We start from the raw sequence: 19,903 nt of genomic DNA, 5'->3' as shown, positions 1-19,903 counted from the left end.
AACATGCAAACCCCACACAGAAAGGACCTGGAGCCTTTGGCTGCTCCCTTATTTTTAGGAGTTGCCACAGTGGATCATTTTGGACCGAATACCAAAAAGCACACCTTCCAGTGGCCAGGTTCCTACCAGACATTAGCCAATGATGTCCATGCAGACGCCCGACCGGCCGATAGCACCTCTGAGATTTGAACCCTGGATGCAAAGATAACTAAATAAGAATTCCAATGTAGGTTAATTAATCTGCACACATACTGTATATTGAGTTATCTAGCATCCTTGCTTGATTTGTGTAGATTTGGCAACACTGTGCTGTGTGTGTGTGTGTGTGTGTGTGTGTGTGTGTGTGTGTGTGTGTGTGTGTGTGTGTGTGTGTGTGTGTGTGTGTGTGTGTGTGTGTGTGTGTGTGTGTGTGTGTGTGTGTGTGTGTGTGTGTGTGTGTGTGTGGATTAACCAGCAGTTGAGTGTAAGACTGACCTGTAATAACAGCTCTGCTCTGATAACTGAAACCTTCACTGCAGTGACATGGAGCGCAGACATCAAGGTGAGCTTTAACATGTCTTTTATTTTATTTAGACTGGTCATTACTGCTGGTGGACTTTTGTACACTGTTGTAAGATGTAGAGGTCAGTGCTTACTTTGTTTTACTGGGGTCAGTGACATTTAGAATGTCAAAAGTTATGTGCAAAAGTTTGGGCACCCATAAACATATAGTATACTTTGTTTATTTTAAAATAGGAAAGAAGTGAACAGTTTCTTCATTAAACCAACATTCTGCAAATGTTCATTCAAAGTTACTTTATATTAAATTATTTTAAAAACAGAAAGAAATAAATACAGTCAAAATACAGTGAAAATGCTGATATAAGCTTGCAAGTCTAATAGGTGCTGATGACATATTTAATGTAAAGCGCTTACAGAACATTTAGAACATGTACGATATACACTGATCATCCATAACATTAAAACCACCTCCTTGTTTCTACACTCACTGTCCATTTTATCAGCTCCACTTACCATATAGAAGCACTTTGTAGTTCTACAGGGTGGGCCATTTATATGGATACACCTAAATAAAATGGGAATGGTTGGTGATATTAACTTCCTGTTTGTGGCACATTAGTATATGGGAGGGGGGAAACTTTTCAAGATGGGTGGTGACCATGGCGGCCATTTTGAAGTCGGCCATTTTGGATCCAACTTTAGTTTTTTCAATGGGAAGAGGGTCATGTGACACATCAAACTTATTGAGAATTTCACAAGAAAAACAATGGTGTGCTTGGTTTATTATTTGGGTGGTGGATGATTCTCAGCACTGCAGTGACACTGACATGGTGGTGGTGTGTTAGTGTGTGTTGTGCTGGTATGAGTGGATCAGACACAGCAGCGCTGCTGGAGTTTTTAAGCACCTCACTGTTCCTGCTGGACTGAGAATAGTCCACCAATCAAAAATATCCAGCCAACAGCGCTCCATGGGCAGCGTACTGTGACCACTGATGAAGGTCAACAAGATGACCAGCAGTCACTGACTTTACATCTACAAGGTGGACCATCTAGGTAGGAGTGTCTAATAGAGTGGACAGTGAGTGGACACGATGTTTAAAAACTCCATCAGCGCTGCTGTGTCTGATCCACTCATACCAGCACAACACACACTAACACACCACCACCATGTCACTTACACTGCAGTGCTGAGAATGATCCACCACCCAAATAATACTGTACCTGCTCTGTGAGAGTCCTGACCATTGAAGAACAGGGTGAAAGGGGGCTAAAAAATTATGCAGAGAAACAGATGGACTACAGTCAGTAATTGTAGAACTACAAAGTGCTTCTATATGGTAAGTGGAGCTGATAAAATGGACAGTGAGTGTAGAAACAAAGAGGTGGTTTTAATGTTAAGGCTGATCGGTGTATAACTGTTGCTGGATTGAGTAGAACTGAATAGAGTTAATACCTCACAGTGTTTTTACTTCTACTGTGTACACACACAGAAAAGACCTGTTGAAAAGTAAACATAACATTAAATGCAATATTTGCAACCGCCAAAATAAATATTGGCTAATATGGAGGAAGATAACGACCACTGAGCAAGCTTACAAGATGGCCAGGACAGAAAATGAGCTACTGAATCATCACACATTCAAGTTACGATACTTTGCACATGTACTGAGGAACCCACATCACATTAAACTTGTGGAAGATCAAGAATAACCTGGATTGACAACATTAAGACGTGAATTGCATTATCGGTGGCTACAGGTGACCCAGGGCATTGGAATAATTATTCCATTTGAATGATCTCAGCATATTTAGGTTCGGCCCACAGATGCCAAAAGACTGAGAGCCGTTTAGAAAGCTTCGTTTTAATTAGGGATGTAACGATACACTCTACCCACGATGCGATACGATTTATGATACTGGGTTCACGATACGATTTTTTCCCGATTTTTTTAAACAAAATGAAATTGAAGACAAATTATGACAAAGTTTCCTTTTATTATTTCTCTTAAAAAATAAAATAAAATACTGTATTTGTGCTTATCTTTTATTTATCTAATAAATAAAGGTTTATTTCTGAGGTAGGTACAAACTATGCCAAATAATGCTTATTGAAAAACTGAAAGGAAATTTTAAAACAAATCCAACATTATATAAAGCGGTGGTGCACAAATTTGTAAAAAATCAGGTACTTACAAGAAACGTCTTGGTCAATGGTAGATATTGCATATTTCTGACACCAACTGATGTGGTGGTCTTTTAGTGCTTCAATCTTTTGCTTTCTGTCCTCACCTCGGAGATCGCCGAGTTTTGGGTGTTTTGTTTCGTAATGCCTTCGTAAATTATACGAAGGCCACTGCCATGCATTCCAAGGACGCCAGACATGAGAAAACGCCATGGCCTGTTGCATAAAAAACTACTTGTATGTCCATTCAGGGTTACATTTCCTATGCTCGAGATCCACTTTTCTTTTTTTACTTGTACTTGGTTTGGACAAAGACATGGCACAGCTGAAGTAATTTAAATTTACTTAATTTAGCAGTCACTTTTCAGTCGCAATTTCAGTCTCAATTTCTTGGAATTACCCGGTGAATTTGAAGTGACAGCATCATTTATTTAAAAATGCATCAGCACTTCATTTGGTGGGTCGGATTGAGAGTTTTGCCGGGCCGTGTCTGGCCCGCGGTCGTATGTTGTGCACCCCTGATATAAATAAATGAATAATACAAATAAAGAAAATATCCTCACATAAATACATTTGGCTGGAAAATCCCCTACCTAGCAACTTTGTGAAGTGCCGTCAACCAGGCAAGGTGAAAAGCCAGTGCCAGTGCTGTTTAAAGTGAATATCGATTCATCTTAAATGAATTTGTATCGTGGCACATGTGCACCGATTTTTAACTGTCTTCTGGTGCACTGTACATCCCTAGTTTTAATCGTTAATTTCAGTCCATTCTGATTCACTGTCCTGGTGTGAAATCCAGCCTCATTTCAGCTTCAGTTTCTGATCTGCTGTGTCACGCCTGCTTCCAGTTTTACTTCCACATTTGTGGTTTGTACAATGAATAAATAATCGTTCTTTAGGTTCTCGACATAAAATCACGGCATGTTCTTTGTAAATGTAGGTATTATGTACATTGATTCCACTTTAAAATGTGTTTACATGAAGGTTGTACTAAAAAAAATATCACCATACTCGTCAGGAATTCATTTTATTATTATTTTATTTGATATTTTATTAAAATGCACCCTTTGTCGCTAATCAAACATGCCAAGTGTGAACACAGAACATAACCAAGGTCAGAAGATAAGGTTTTAATCTAGTTACAGTAAACTGGGGGCTGTTTCTTTAAATTACATTTCTGTAGCCAGCTTTTCTGGGAAAGCATATGACTGACCTGAGGCCAGCATGACCATTCGACCAAACACAAGTCACATCTCGTGACTTCACTCATTCCAAGTGTATTACTATACAGAGTCTGCCATACAGTTCAAGCTGTGTGTTTGGTGCTAAACATTTGCATGATGTGTGAATGACCTTAGTGTTGAGCTTTACCCGCGCTCACTGTAGATATCCTGCAGTTCATGTTGTCTTTTCACCTCCTTTTTTCTAACCGTATAAAAAAGGGACTCTCCAGACAGGTAGGAGATTCACGTGTGTGTCACAGATCACCTCGACCTGATGTGAATGCCGGCGCTTGTAACTATTCATTGTTTGTGGTGAAAATGGTCAATAGAGCCAGAAAAGCTACTGACAGAACAAGTAAACAGTGTGAAGGCCACTGATACGACTGATTACAGAAATAAACACAGTCATACATAAAAAATGCTCTCCCCTTTTTCTCACAACTTTAGCATATCTAATTACCCGATTGCATTACGCTTTCTCTATACTGATGTTGATCTTCACCCTGGTTGAGGAGAGCCGTGACTAACACACGCCCTCTCCGACATGTGTGCAGTAGCCGACTGCATCTTCTCACCTGAGCGAGGCGAGTTCCTATGCGGATCAGCTTTGTGTACGGAGAGCCACACTCCTCGACTCTGTGCAGCACCATCAATCAGCCAGCAGAGGTCGTAATTGCCTCAGTTATGAGGTCCCGTCCGGCTCCCACCCTGTATGAACAACAGTCAATCGTGGTTCATGTAGGCGCCCAGCCTGCCAAATTGCAGAGCTGATTCAAAACAACGAGTTCGAAACATCAGCTCTGGTGTGCTAGCGTGTCTTACGGCTGTGCCACCTGAGTGCCACTTTGGCAATATTAAAAAGTATTCATCCAGCTTCTTTTTCATCTTTCAAGCCTGTTAGTGCCGGTATAACCAGGATCAAATCCAGATCCACAGGACTCTGATTCTGTGCAGCACCCAAAATGACCGTATAAACATTAAACACACTTGGATTTGAACAGAACACCAGAACAAAGCAGCTAAATTTGTTCACTACTTTAGGGCCGTTGGAATCCACCCCGTCCTCTCTCTCCTTTACAACAGCTCGTTTACACAGCTAAAATACGACCACGGTGCATTTCCATGTTGCGACATAATAACAAAAATAGGAATGCAGAAGAGAAACAGACTTCTGTGGGAGCAACAGTTACAGACGTGCTGGGGAAATAAGAGAAAACACGTATCAAAAATCAAGTCAAGTCAAATTAATTTATATAGCGTTTTTACAATGAACACTGTTTTAAGGCAACTTTACAGAATCCAAAAACCCCAATTGAGCAAGCCGAGGGTGACTGTGGCAAGGAAAAACTCCTCTAAAATTACAGGAAGAAACCTTAAGAGGAATCAGACTCAGCAGGGACCCCCGTCCTTCTTGGGTGGCCTGGAGGAAACTTTAAATAAATAGGATTTACACAAACCATACAACCACAAAAATAAATTGAACTGAAAGTTATAACTTGCAAAAAAAATTGTTCAGTCCAGTCTGTGATAAAGTCTGTTGTAAGTTCTGGACATTTTTGGTGCAAACACGCCAAGTTTCCATCACATCTAGTAGGAGCAGCATTGTTGGCACGGCAGCCTCGACTTGCCGTCTTCAACCTCGAGAGGGTAAATCAAGTGTTTTCATTCAGAGACTCCTGATTTATGCCTTTGACATTTGGAGCTGGCGAAGATTTTTGACAGAACCTTGGACCGCAAAGAAAAACAAATGGATCCAAATGAAACCCAACCTCTCACTCCCCCAAACTCATGCAGCCCAGATACCCAAACTAAAGCTGAAATCAGTATAGTGTTGGTTTCCAATTATTAATACCCAACAAGCTGTACATAAGAAGCAGTGAGTAAATGAACATGGTATTTTCTTGGCTTTCTCTATCAGGGCTGTTGGAGAAAGAGCCTCAACAGGAAGCGGAGGAGGACACGGGGTCAGAGGTGAACTTTGACAATAGCATAACAGAGGAGGAGAGAGAGGAAATGAACAATCAGCTGACTAAGGTACTTCTCCCATTAGCAAAAAAAGCAAATGCACACACTGTTTTCTCTTAGTTCATCAGGAGTCCTAAAATATTTTAAACAATAGATATTATTATACACCTCTTAGCAATGGGTGTAGCTGAAACACTTGAACTCAACAATGGAGAGTTGTAGCCTAGTGGTTGAGGTGCTGTACTAGTAATGGAAAGGTCACTTGTTCAAGCCTCACTACTGCCAGGTTGCCACCGTTGGCACTGTTGTCTCGAGCAAGGCCTTTAACCCTCAATTGCTTGGACAGTATACTGTCATAGTACTCTAGGTCGGTTTGAATAAAAAGCGTCCGCTAAATGCAGAAAATGTAAATGTAACAATTATGAGACCTTTTTACATACTTTGTGGTGTATAGTCTATATATAAATAAAATGGAATTGATTCTGATCCATTTTTACTACACATTTATTTTGCTGTTTATTATTTGCATGATGCTAAACTTGTAGCTACAAACCTTCCTTGTGTGGTAGCAGCAACAGTTTGGCACCTCAAGTACAAAACTAATGAGAAACGTGTTTCTGTTGATCACCTGCTATATCTGCTGATACAGACACTGTAAGAATCAAAAACAATCCTTGAGGTAGACTGTTTATCACTCAAAGTTGTTTCTCTTGTCAGCTGGAGGAAGAAATCTTCATGTTAAAACAAGTGCTGGCCTCCAAAGAGAGGCGTCATGCTGAGCTGAAACACAGGCTGGGCATCACAGCATTAGGTGAACTGAGACAGAACCTGGGCAGGAGCTGGACCGACGTTCAGTCGAACACAGTGTAAGTTCATGTGTTTATAAGATGCACACGGTTACAGCCAAAAGTCTCTTTTCCTTTTCTGTGACTGAAATATTGGAACATTTATCCAGTAAAAACTTTCACAAATGTAAATTATGTCATAAATTCGGCTAATTTTGTGTGTTTAAAAATATGAAAATCATTTATGAATACCTGTAGTCCTGTCGTCTCCTAATAAAAATGTATGCACATTGTAAAGAGGAGAATCAGAAACAGTGACTGTGGACTGTTGAGCAGCTGAAGTCTCGTATCAAGCAAGAATGGACGAAATTCCACTTGCACAACTGCAGCAATTTGTGAGTTCTCAGTTCCCAAATTATTAAAAAGTCTCATTAATAGGAAAAGTAACACTGATAAACATTTTTCTGTTCCCATAAAATTCTAAATGGATTTCTGTTCTTAAAATAAAATCATTTTTTTATTATGTTTTTACTGCATAATACAACATGTCCCAGCTTTTTTGGAAATGGGTTTTATACAGTGTATTATGTAAGTAAAGCCTTGAACCAACTCCATTTAAAGCAAGATGTCAATTCTGCCCAACAACATTCACACAATTACTCAAATAACATAGTGGACAAAACCTGGATTTCTGTTTTTTATCCACTACTGTGTACTTTACACCATCAGCCAGTCAGCCTGACATACGGTGTCCATGTACGACATTTAACTGCGGCCACAGGACGACCAGAAATAAATCTGATTTTATTATTGAACAGAACATGATAATGATGCTCTGCTTCAGGTTAAAGTGGAGATTGAAATGTAATAAAAGCACTTTATTACAGCACAGTGTTCATCCGTAATAGAGCCATGTGTGTATTATTATTATTATTATTATTGTAGTTATTGTGTGTAATTTGGTAATCACCCACCACCAACTGCTCTAAAATGACCTGTGGTGCAAGAAAATTAATGCACTAACTGGTGTCACTCAGTGAATCAGTGCCCTGTCTAGGGTAGTTTCCTGTCTTGTACTTAGGGTTACTGGGTTGCACCGGACACCCAAACAGAGAAAATATAGGAATTATTATTATTATCAAAGTAATCTTATTGTCCGTGTGTTTACCAGATACAAAAAGACGTCCGAGACTCTCAATACGGCAGGACAGAAAACCACAGCAGCCATCAGTACCCTGGGTTCAGCCCTCAGCAGGAAGCTTGGAGATGTCAGGTATTGTGCTTTTGTTTTTCTCTTCAGCTCTTTTCGTTATGTTGCTGAACTACATAAATCACACACCAGGAGCGACTGCTTTTCCCAATTATCAGCACAGTACACACAGTGTTACATTACAAATGATTCACATATCCCTTGTCAGGCTGCATTAATTGGGAAGCACCAAAAATGGCAATTTTCGTTAATTAGTTATTGTTGGCAGGTTAGAAGTGGCATTGTGAATAAGTCGTGGACTGATGACGTCTCCTTCAATACATTACATTTGTATTTTAAGTGACTACGTAACACCCACAGTATCTTAACACACTGTGAACAGAGCTACTGTCTGAAGATTTAAACTACATCCTAAATGACTACTGTTTATTGGAGACCGTAAAACACCCACAAAGTAAACAACAGACCAAAGACACTGCCTGAGCTGGTCGGGATCCAACTAGGATATGAACCGCCTGCAAAAGGAACTTGAGTAACGTTCAGCTGGCGATGCTAGCAAAGTCTGTTTTGGACCTCATGGCTGAAATCAAGCACCAACATGGCGCTGGTCTTCACACGCAGTTTAGAAAAATGAAAGCGTGAGACGATGAAACATTTAATAAATCTTTAAAATTAAGTCGTATTCTATAGTAGTTCAGATTTTTTATGCAAAGTTAATTCAATGTCCGGATCTTTTGAATGAACTTTAAAAAACGTGTTATGTTTTTTCTGTGCTAGCTACACTATAAGGTCAAAAGTATGTGGACACCACTCCTAGTTGTTGGGTTCAGGCATTTCAGCCACACGCAGTTTACACTTGTAAAAAAAATCATATAATTTACATAAAGTAAAATATATGCTTTTAACTTAATGCCATTAGTTTGGGAAAGGCCCTTTCCTGTTCTTACATTTACATTTTCGGCATTTAGCAGACGCTTTTATCCAAAGCAACTTACAGTCTAAGCAACTGAGGGGTTAAGGGCCTTGCTCAAGGGCTCAACAGTGGCAACCTGGCAGTGGTGGTGTTTGAACCAGTGACCTTCTGCTTACTAGTCCAGTACCTTAACCGCAAGGCTACAACTGTAACCCTGTACTCGAATACAGATCTTTAAATAACTGGTTTGGCAGGTTTGGTGTGAGGGAATGTAAATCCATGGTCCTGATCCCATCCTCACCTCACCATAAGGATGGTCTTGCTTGTGAATTTTAGTCAAGTGTCCACATACGTTTAATACTATAGCGTTTTACAGTAGGTAATGAATAATTCATTAACAATCCAACGTTTGTCCTGAGTTTCATTAAGATTAAGGGGCAGCACTGATGTGTAACATGTAAATATTAGTCTTTATTCTCAACAGGAACTCCTCCAGCTTCAGGTCTTTTGAGGAGAAGGTTGAAAACACCGTCTCTAACATTAAGGTAGGTTTAACCACGCAGGGTGTGGATGTGCTGATGGTCAATATTGACCCACTGTTGAGTTCCAGACAGACCAGTGTTGGTTATGTTAACCACTAATGAGTGTCTGTTAGTTTGACGCTTAGAATCATTTGTTTGTTTGTCTTTGCTGGATAAATGCCATCAGATGTTTGTTTGACTGTTTGACTAATCAGCCGACCTTACACAGTCCTGTACTAAAGTATTCATCCCCAATCTTTTTCACATGTATGACTGGCACGGCAAAGATCATTTTCATATCAGACTCTAAGTTTATCTGTACACACGGAAAGAACGATTTTCTTAAGTTAACAATAAAACAGTTTTGAGGTTTAGCCACTCGAGGACCTCAGTTTCTGTCATTTTAAACCATTCCACTGAACCACTTGTGCTCATTAGTTTTATTTTTATATGTTTTGGACAGTGTCTGTCATCACATCTGATAGATCTTATATAATTATTAGGATTTAAACGTCATGTTTTACACACTGGTTACATTCATGACAGGACAGGTAGTAACTGCGTACACAAGATTCATCAAACACAGTCATGGACAGTTTAATATCTCCAGTTCACCTCACTTGCACGTCTTTGGACTGTGGGAGGAAACCTGTGTGGAGAACATGCAAACTCCACACAGAAAGGAACCGATCCCCAGTTCGAGCGGTCAAAGTCCAAACAGTCCAAAGACGTGAAAGTGAGGTGAATTGGAGATAGAAAATTGTCCATGACTGTGTTTGATATTAAACTTGAACTAATGAATCTTGTCCTGTCATGATTGCAACTGAAGTGTGTAAATTATGTAAAAATATAATATGAAACATATTATACAATATACTGTACAAGCTTTGAGTAAATATATTTATTAAAATTGCTACCATTTACTTTTATTAAGTTTAAGTGACTTACAGTTGTGACTGAATACAATTTAAGCAAAGAAGGGTTAAAGGCTTTGCTCAGGTGCCCAGTGGTAACCTGGTGGGGATTAAACCAGCAACCTTCCGATTCCTATTCCAGTACCTTAACCACTGAGCTACCACCATCTTTACTCAGAAATAAAATGATTAGATTATGATTAGATGATTTCTTGATCATGTTTTTGTTTTCTGTGCTATCTGAGCAGTCGAAGGTTGGAGGAACGCCTGGTGGAGGAAGTTTTGAGGACGTCCTCTCATCAGCAGCGCAGGCCAGTGCTCACCATAATGACCAAACAACAACAAACACTAACATCCCAGAAAAGAGCAGCCCTCGACTGAGTCCAGACTCCACTTCACTACAGACATGAACCTGGCCTGATGGAGCTCTGCTGCTCCTCAGTGGCCGGGAGGGGACATCACCTACCTCCCTGATACAGACTTTCTGAGGTCCATTACCAAACGTTTTACCAGGGATCTGGTTATTAACTCATCTGTGCTAACTTTCCTTTACCATTTGACCTCAGGTGAATCAGTTACCTTATTAAAGGTACATGGGTCGAATTTTGGCAGCTTTGGTGAACTACACCAGCCGATGTTTTGTTCCAGCAATCATGGTATGACAATATCTCAGCCATTTAGCTGGAGTCTGCCAAGTTTTCGTTTGAGAGCAGTAAACATTATGGTGAAGGGCTTATGAGTGCACGTCTTTATCCTGACCAGCAGGAGAAATGTAAAACTGTCTGTCTAACTCTGTATTTTGCCTGTTGTTTTCAGTCTTATTGTTTCAGCAATTCTGTTTCATCAGTTTCTGCAGATATTTTTTACCTTGTTTTAATAACAAACGTAATAAAATGTGTACTAGTGCACCTTAAATTCAGAGAATTTTGTTGGTGAGACCATAATAGTGACCAGGGCTTGTCCATTTTCACTAACAGCTTCATTTCACTGAGGGTTGTGGTGGGTCCAGCGACTATTTAGAACATTTAGTTCCCCAAACCACTTTTCTACAGATTATACTTTAATGTATGAATAGTTTTTTAATGCACAGTTTTATTTAGATTGTGTAGAACTGCTTCTGTATGGCTCCCTAACCAAACCCCAAAAGTTCTAAAAGTCCAAATTAGCCATAACTAAAATGCTAAACCACAACTGAGGACAATTACCAGCTAAAACCTTCCCAGTCTGTACTTGACTCAGGTACATCAAGTGCCAAAAACATCTAAAACTAGATGGACATCTGACCGGGAGCTAGTTAAACCTCCCATTCCAAAACGGTGGACAATAATATAAAGGACAGTGCTCTGTCCAGGCTGCTATACACTTTATTTCATATAGTTAAACATAAATACACCTGTCAGCAATGGGTGTGGCTGTAACGCATGAACGTAATAATCGGGGAGGTGTCTGCATTACTTCTGGTAATAAAGTGTATTTCCAGGGTACCGGGGTTTGATCTTCAGCTCCTGGTTTCTTCAAATAGCCACCTTACATCCAGTGCTTCTACACTGACAGAGACCCTGATCAGGATACCAACCATCCTCAATTATGAAACAATAAAAAAAGAATTAATATACAGTATGTGTTGATATGAAACAGGCAGGTCATGAGCAGTTTGTTGTTGGGTTGGAGTTCGGTTCTGTCGGTTTCTCTGATCCTGGATCTGATCCTGTAGCCATGTGATGCTCTCGCTCCTCATTTAAACTCTTCACCAGAGCTACGACGTGTGGGTGATGAAAACGGCCTGTAATGATACAAAGCGGTACTGTAGTGAGTGAACATCATCATATTAAAGCATTAGATCTTCAATCAATATACAAGCAATTACAAGATCTGTAAACTATCAACAGAAAATGACCCAAATCTGCAGAAAGAGGAACATAACTGGCTCCCATTTGTCTTTGTTATTGCATATACTGTATAGTACGTCAATCATTTAATGTGATTGGGTGGTGCATCTCCAAGAAGAGTAAGCTTGAAGCAAGGGAACTAGGCAAGAGTGGCCACAGCAACACAAGGGCTCAGCAACAATTTATGCAAGAACTAAAAAAGAACAATTCCCAATTTATGACTGGTCCTGGAAAACTGTATTTCAAATTTAGATGACTGTTTTTATCACACAAACATAAGCAGCTATTTCTATCACCACTTTACGGACTGTTAATGAGCCTGTTAATAAACCTTGAGTGGAGGTGAAGAATTCCTGCAGTCGACCGGGATTTCCCTCCAGTTCCTCATACTCATGAGCCTGTAGGATCATCTCCAGTTGATCCAGTTCCTTCACCAGCCTCGCCTCACCGCTCGACTGGTTCTCATACTCCTGTACAGAGATACAGACAGACATTGGCTGTGTACAGTTCTGCTGTTTGGGGAGCAACTGATCACTCACCACCTCAGACTTCAGACAACTTGAGCACTGTTTTGAAGTTTCAGTAACAACATCCATCTCTTCTTAATTATGCAAGTCGTTTAAAAAGTAGTCAAAAGGAGACAAAGAAAATAGGGTTCAAAAGTCAGTGGTGCTATCAGCCGGCCAGGCATCTACTCAGGCATGATTGGCTATGTCACAGTCCTGCGGTGGATTGGAGCCCTGTCTATTGTTTCCTGGTGAAACAAAACATGATGCGACCCAGACCAGAATAAAGTGGTCTAAAAAGTGAAAGGGCACCAATATGGATGGATGGATGGATGGATGATGGGATGGATGGATGGATGGATGGATGGACGGACGGAAGGATGGATAATTAGATGTATGGACAAATGATTGGACAGAAATGGGTGTTTGGATGGATGGATGGTTGAATGATTGGATGGATAAGGATAGATATGGATGGATGGATGGATAATTGGATGGATAGATAGATAAGTACATCCCAGGTAGCTAGTACTTGCAACTCTGACTGGAGCTCTGAGAATCCCACCTGCATAGGATGTATAGACCATAGTAATAACTACTCCTGAATGGGCCGAAGCCTTAACTTGGTCTAAACCAACGGTTTAAAAGTCAAAACAAGAGTACAAACATACCTCCCACAACTGGTATAGCTCCTTACGCAGATCTTCATTCAGCAGGCCTGTGATTCGAACCATCGCCTCCTGAAAGTGTATGAAAATATTACAACACAAACTGCAAAAGACTGTGTGTGTGTGTGTGTGTGTGTGTGCAGTGCATTTGATGAAGCAGTTCAATAAAATTGCTGAACAGTCTGTTAATATTTCTGTATAGGTTAGTACTGTCTGCAAAACAAAGAAACTCAAACATGTCTTTTCTAAAAACAGAACCCTTACAACCTTTTCTCTTTTGTGTTTTTCGGCTTTGCTGACATTGTCCGCTGGAGCGATGTCACCCACGATGCACTCTGCTAAGTCATGGACCAAAGCCAGCTTGATACACCTGAAACATAAAAAGGGAAATAAAAATAAATGGTAAACCTATTGGTACAATCCCAGATCAAAGTTTTACCATCCAGTTTTTGGAAATCCCCAGCAAGACCAGGTTTATACTGGCTTTTGATTACTGAATCATCTGAACCAGGTAGTCAGTTAAAATATATATGACAACTACATATACATGACAACCTCCACAAGCCACCAAAACTGAAGCGTATCCTAGAAAATGATTTAATGATTTTAGATATCTGGATCTGTACTGGCAGTCAGAATTAAACACCATTCTTCTAAAAGATCTTTAAAAGTAACCCTATCAGTGGTCTCACCCACCTGTCTCTGTCCATGCTGGGATCTTGTATTGTTAGTGCCATCATTGCCATCCTGTACATGTGATCAGACACACTCTCCGGCTGCTTCACGTTCCGGTAAACCCAACCTGTCCGCGGCACCCGCTGAAACATAAGGAAAATAGTGAGAACAATCAAACAAATCTCGTCCACCCTTCAGTTGTAGAGTTACTCCAGGATGTCTAAAATAAGTGCTAACCAAGACAGGTGGCAGGTGTAGCTTCTTTATTTGGGATCTTTTGATACCTGTATAGGGTCTCCGTTTACATTTCAGTCCAGTTTCATGTGTTTTGTTAGTCTTTAATAATCTGCATCCATTATTTGTAGCCCAATCAACTTCTTCATACGTTTTCCATGGGATTACATGTACAGGTCATTCACATAAAGGCTGCCTGTGACCTGTGGGCTTATTATTTTTACTAAACTATTTATTTTGCTCTTAAACACCATAACTAAAATGATACTCATTCATTTACTGTTTGTTTTAGAACATGGACCCAGACTGCTCCACCTGGGAATCAAACCCAGGACCTTCTTGCTGTGAGGCAACAGTGCTACCCACCATCCGGATACTACCCAGAGGTAAACCGATTCCCTAGCTGTGTTGTGATATGATGATTCCTATCCTAACCCTAAACATCTATATACACTGATCAGCCATAACATTATGACCACCTCCTTATTTCTACACTCACTGTCCATTTGATCAGCTTCACTTACCATATAGAAGCACTTTGTAGTTCTACAATTACTGACTGTAGTTCATCTGTTTCTCTGCATGCTTTGTTAGCCCCCTTTCATGCTGTTCTTTAATGGTCAGGAGCCCCACAGGACCACCACAGAGCAGGTATTATTTAGGTGGTGGATGATTCTCAGCACTGCAGTGACACTGACATGGTGGTGGTGTGTTAGTGTGTGTTGTGCTGGTATAAGTGGATCAGACACAGCAGCGCTGCTGGAGTTTTTAAACACCTCACTGTCACTGCTGGACTGAGAATCGTCCACCAACCAAAAACATCCAGCCAACAGCGCCCCGTGGGCAGCATCCTGTGACCACTGATGAAGGTCTAGAAGATGACCGACTCAAACAGCAGCAATAGATGAGCGATCGTCTCTGACTTTACATCTACAAGGTGGACCAACTAGGCAGGAGTGTCTAATAGAGTGGACACGGTATTTAAAAACTCCAGCAGCACTGCTGTGTCTGATCCACTCATACCAGCACAACACACACTAACACACCACTTTAATGTTATGGCTGATCAGTGTATAAGGAAGTCTTGTAAACATAAACATTAACACTTTTACAGTAGAACATGAATGTTGTGTTAAAGAAGCAGATTATAGATTAGTAGAATAATTATAATAAAACGTTGCAGCACTTAAAAGGTTTCATTTTAACTTTTTAACTGCATTCATTCAGCTCTAATTCACAAATAAAAAACATCAACTACGAGCTCAGAATAAACATCAGTGAAATGTGATCTTATGCTCAGTTTAACCAGATTTATTACCTTTAACTGTCCCACTAGTTTCATGAACTGTAACATGTTTTCCATGCCGGTACACCTCCGCGACTACGCATGCGCAAAACAGGCATCACAAACTACTACAAAATAAAAGCACAAAGCTCTAAAACAATGTTGTTACACAGCTTATTCATATCCCAAAGTTTATTATAATTCTTTGCTGTGTTTTTCATTCTTGCAAATACCTAAGGTCTAACATGTTTGTGATATAATTGTTAATAATTCAAGGATTTTTAATCATTACATATTTTTAATAACTAAATAATTTTACACCCAGCTTGTATTTTGAAGTGAAAAATGCTCTAAATGTATAAAATTCTAGAAATAAATGGTGCACAAAATAGTTTGTATCTTGCAGGATTTCACACAATCAGGGTGAATGTACTGAAGCTTCCTAACTACTGTCGACCATATGAATTGTGTTTCTCTAAAACATCCTGGGGCAGCACTGGTGGCTTGGTGGCTTGGTGGGTAGTACTGTCACCTCACAGCAAGAAGGTCCTGGGTTCGATCCCCATGTGGGGCGGCCCAGGTCATTTCTGTGCGGCGTTTGCATGTTCTCCCCATGTCTGCGTGGGTTTCCTCCGGGAGCTCCGGTTTCCTCCCACAGTCCAAAAACATGCAGTCAGGTTAATTGGAGACCCTGACTTGCCCTTTAGGTCAATGCGTGTGTGTCTGCCCTGTGATGGACTGGCGCCCCATCCAGAGTGTTACTGTGTGCCTTGCGCCCATTGAAAAGCTTGGATACCCCCCCTTCGTGACCCTGATTAGATAAGAAAGTGAGTAAGTAAGAGTTCTGTTTGGGCCTTTAGGCTTTTAACTTGTTCCTCTTATTGTATCTATTCATCTTGTTGCTTGTCATCCTCGTCCTCTTTTACCTTTAACTCTTTAAAGCATTGCTGTCTTTTCCAGTGAATTGGTTGTTCTCATAATGTGTCTAAAACCGAGCTTCAGTTTGGTGGGTTTATGTGGGTTTAATGCATAAAGGATTTTATTATTTATATAGTTTATAGATTTGTTTTTTATCTTAAACATTTTTAATACTTATCAAGTTTCTTTGGATATTTTATGTACAATTGTAATGTTTACACTAGATGGCACTATAGTCACTTTCAAGAACACCAGTTCCTCTGTCTATGCTCGTTAAAAGTTGTGTCACTTTCACTAAATGGCTAAAATAAGTGGACGTCTAACCATAAACTTACTGGGCCAGTTACAAGACCATAAGCATCCCAGACCCAGACCTCCCCCATGTTCTCTGCAGCTATAATAGCCTTCTGTGAAAATCTTCTGTGCTCGTTCATTCAAAAGAGGCTCTGATGTTGTAGAAGAAAGCCTGGCACACAATCAATGTACTTATTCATGCTAAAGGTGTTAAATGGGGTTGAGGTCGGGGTTGCCGTATATCAGGCCTCAAACACAGCTTTATGCTCAGGTGCACAGTTATGCAGGAACAGGGTAGATCCTTCCCCAAACTGTTGCTACTTGGTTAAATGTACTGTATATTTTCATATATAAAAACTGTATACACTCGTTCGCCATAGGTATGTCTGAAACATCTATACTCAGTGATTAGTAGTGGTGTCTATATACATTTGGCTGTGTAAAATATTCACAACCCAAAATAGAACAGATTATAGATTTTTTTTTTTTTTTATCAGGAATTGCTGGGCACAAGGCATGAATACCCTGGACAGAGTGCTATTCCAAGTGCCAAGTTTTCATAAATTTGAGTTTTCTAAAATGTCCTGAATCAAAGATACACTGTACAGTATTTCCTCAAACATCTTTATTTAGCTATAATTCTCCAAAAATGCAGTTATATAAAATACAATGTATTACAAAGTGAATATTCTAGTGTCCTGAGTGATGAGCTCATCCACTGAACTGAAGTGTAACAACTTTATCATTCACATTGTGTGAATTTATTATGAGCTCAAGAGTGGAAACATTTTCTCTAAGAGTCCAAGTGTTTAAAGTCTGATACTTTTAATGTTGTTGCTCTCCGTGGTCGTGGAGGACAGTTTAAAGCTCTTCAGATGTTTTGTCCTTGACGTGTCGGCTGTTTACAATGTTTCTTTAGCATGTGAGTATTTCATCTTATTCAGTCTAAACACACATCCAAAAACATTGAGTCATGAAGTCCTGTGTGGTGAATTTGCAGTCTACTGGACAGCTCGATATTTATTTATTTGGCAGAATTTTTAATCCAAAGTGTTTCATCCAACGTGAGAAGAAATCAAATTCATGCATGAAGCGGAATAATTAGGGATTAATTATTAACCCACCAGTGGATCTTTTTAATCAGAGAAAACAGCAGAATCTGTTCAGATTGGTGCAGTTCTGAAAACAAAATACTGCTGATGTGGAACTGAGAATCCGTGATGGTTAACAAGAAGAACCTGCTGGCAGAGGAGAGCCCCAGACTATCACCAAAATCAGTTTTTAATCATCACCCTGTTGGAAGTTTAACTGGCTTTCTTTTCATTGCTTTTTAGCCACAGTATTTGTTCTGCCTTGATTAAGCTTCCTGCATGTAAGTTCATTCCTATAATATCACCTGGTGCCTCCGTGTTAAGGCCCAAGTCACCCTGCTACATTTTAAAAATAGTGGAGTTGCTGCTATTAACCAACCGGGCATCTGAACAGACACAAAATGCTCTGTTCAGCAGTAGGAATGGTTGAAGCGATTCCTTATCATTGCTCCAACTGCAGCCTCCGCTATCTGGTTGAAGGCAGCTGCACAGAGATGGTGAATAATGGAGAGCAGTGTGTAATGCTCCATACGCCATACGGCTCTCTGAGCTGAAAAAAGAAGGGGAGAAATGATGCAGCTTGGTAATTGATGACAACTAGAGAACAAGGGAAGATACATAAATAGTGACAGTTGTAGGAACAAAGAAGGATTCAATTCATGGATTGATGCCTTGTCGGGGGGATTCCTGCTTTGAGCCCAGTGTTTCTACTGCTACCCTGACCAGGTGAAAATGTTTAGTGAAAATGTTTAAATAAATGAATAAATGATTGTACAGAAAGTGTGATCTAACCGTACAAACTGTTTAAATTAGAACTATCTTGTACGGCTCATCAACTGTGCCTTCCGTCCCCTAAATTTAGACACACAACAAAGCTCACAGAAAGCATTATTCCCAAAATAGATCGGACAGTGGATCAGGAAGAATCCGTGGTTAGAAAAACGGATATGAGCATCTTCCTCTGGACACAGTCTGGATGCTAAATGCGGCAGGTGTTGACACATGTTTAGCCCTCATTACCTTCGGGTCACAGTCCAGCACCTGTGACAGATGTTGTTTCCTGGAGCTGCCTGTGCCCGGTTCCCTACCATGTAGACAATACACACTCTTCCTGGGAGTCTGTGTTAGAAGTTCACGACAGGAAGGATGAAGGATTTGATGTGGATACACGACGCATGTGTGAGCTCACTGATGTGTGATTAGTGTCATCATGGTCTGGATGAGGGCAGCGTGGTGGAGCGGGTGGTGGTGGGGGTGCAACAAGTGATATGCACGGTCTAATCATACTTACATAACAGCCAGATTCATAGTGGCTTCAATTATGTGGGGTTTTCCTTAGGTACTCTGAATAACCCTGTATTAGAAAGTAAGAAAGAAAGAAATAAAGAAATCAACCAAATCAAATAAAAAAGAAATAATTAGTGGCAGAATTTATTTTTTAAGATAGAAGTTACAGGTTTTTTATAGGTCCAAATTTCATCAGTTGGCATTAATCTCCCAATCTGAACTCCTGCTTGGTGCCAGTTGATGTAGGGTTTTTAGGAAAGAGCACACTGCTCAGGTTGGTAAACAGACAGACAGACAGACAGACAGACAGACAGACAGACAGACAGACAGACAGACAGACAGACAGACAGGTTTTTAGGGAAGAGCACACTGCTCATGTAGGTAGGTAGATAGACAGATAGATAGACAGATAGACAGACAGATAGATAGATAGATAGATAGATAGATAGATAGATAGATAGATAGATAGATAGATAGATAGATAGATAGATAGACAGACAGACAGACAGACAGACAGACAGACAGACAGGTGTTTAGGGAAGAGCACACTGCTCATGTAGGTAGGTAGATAGACAGATAGATAGATAGATAGATAGATAGATAGATAGATAGATAGATAGATAGATAGACAGACAGACAGACAGACAGACAGATACTTTATTGATCCCGAATGAAATTAAAGCCCCGGTAGTATTATACAGCAATGAAAGTTTACACTATAAAAAATTGTGAAATAACGAGGTGAAGAGAGGAAGTAAAACAGGTATCAGAGAGAGAAAAACATCCACACGCCTTCCGCTGGCAAAACAATGACAGTAGCTCATCTCTCTTTATTTACAGGA

At 40.1% G+C, this 19,903-nt stretch overlaps 2 protein-coding genes across 2 annotated transcripts; one reads left to right on the top strand and one right to left on the bottom strand.

Annotated features, from left to right (window-relative positions):
• Positions 1-313: 313 nt before the first annotated feature.
• tpd52l1 (tpd52 like 1) lies at positions 314-11,129 on the top strand. The gene is made up of 6 exons (XM_063001741.1): positions 314-541; positions 5,825-5,940; positions 6,589-6,737; positions 7,828-7,929; positions 9,264-9,324; positions 10,463-11,129. Exons 1-6 carry the CDS (start codon positions 523-525, stop codon positions 10,622-10,624), a joined length of 609 nt encoding a protein of 202 aa, XP_062857811.1. The 5' UTR covers positions 314-522; the 3' UTR covers positions 10,625-11,129.
• Positions 11,130-11,562: 433 nt separating this feature from the next.
• Positions 11,563-15,558, bottom strand: hddc2 (HD domain containing 2). The gene is made up of 6 exons (XM_063001740.1): positions 15,505-15,558; positions 13,974-14,095; positions 13,545-13,647; positions 13,281-13,349; positions 12,435-12,573; positions 11,563-11,997 (listed from the first exon to the last, which is right to left on the bottom strand). Exons 1-6 carry the CDS (start codon positions 15,547-15,549, stop codon positions 11,858-11,860), a joined length of 618 nt encoding a protein of 205 aa, XP_062857810.1. The 5' UTR covers positions 15,550-15,558; the 3' UTR covers positions 11,563-11,857.
• Positions 15,559-19,903: the final 4,345 nt, after the last annotated feature.

Source organism: Trichomycterus rosablanca, chromosome 9, assembly GCF_030014385.1.
Source record: "Trichomycterus rosablanca isolate fTriRos1 chromosome 9, fTriRos1.hap1, whole genome shotgun sequence".
Lineage (NCBI taxonomy): Eukaryota > Metazoa > Chordata > Actinopteri > Siluriformes > Trichomycteridae > Trichomycterus > Trichomycterus rosablanca.
This window is presented reverse-complemented; position numbering and strand designations above follow the sequence as displayed.

Coding starts and splice junctions, on each gene's coding strand:
- tpd52l1 (XM_063001741.1), top strand. Junction 5,941..6,588: donor TGAACAATCAGCTGACTAAG/GTACTTCTCCCA, acceptor TTCTCTTGTCAG/CTGGAGGAAGAAATCTTCAT. Junction 9,325..10,462: donor ACACCGTCTCTAACATTAAG/GTAGGTTTAACC, acceptor CTATCTGAGCAG/TCGAAGGTTGGAGGAACGCC.
- hddc2 (XM_063001740.1), bottom strand. CDS start 15,549: ATGGAAAACATGTTACAGTTCATGAAACTAGTGGGACAGTTAAAG. Junction 14,096..15,504: donor AACTAGTGGGACAGTTAAAG/GTAATAAATCTG, acceptor CTTATGTTTCAG/CGGGTGCCGCGGACAGGTTG. Junction 12,574..13,280: donor AGCTATACCAGTTGTGGGAG/GTATGTTTGTAC, acceptor ATCTCTGTACAG/GAGTATGAGAACCAGTCGAG.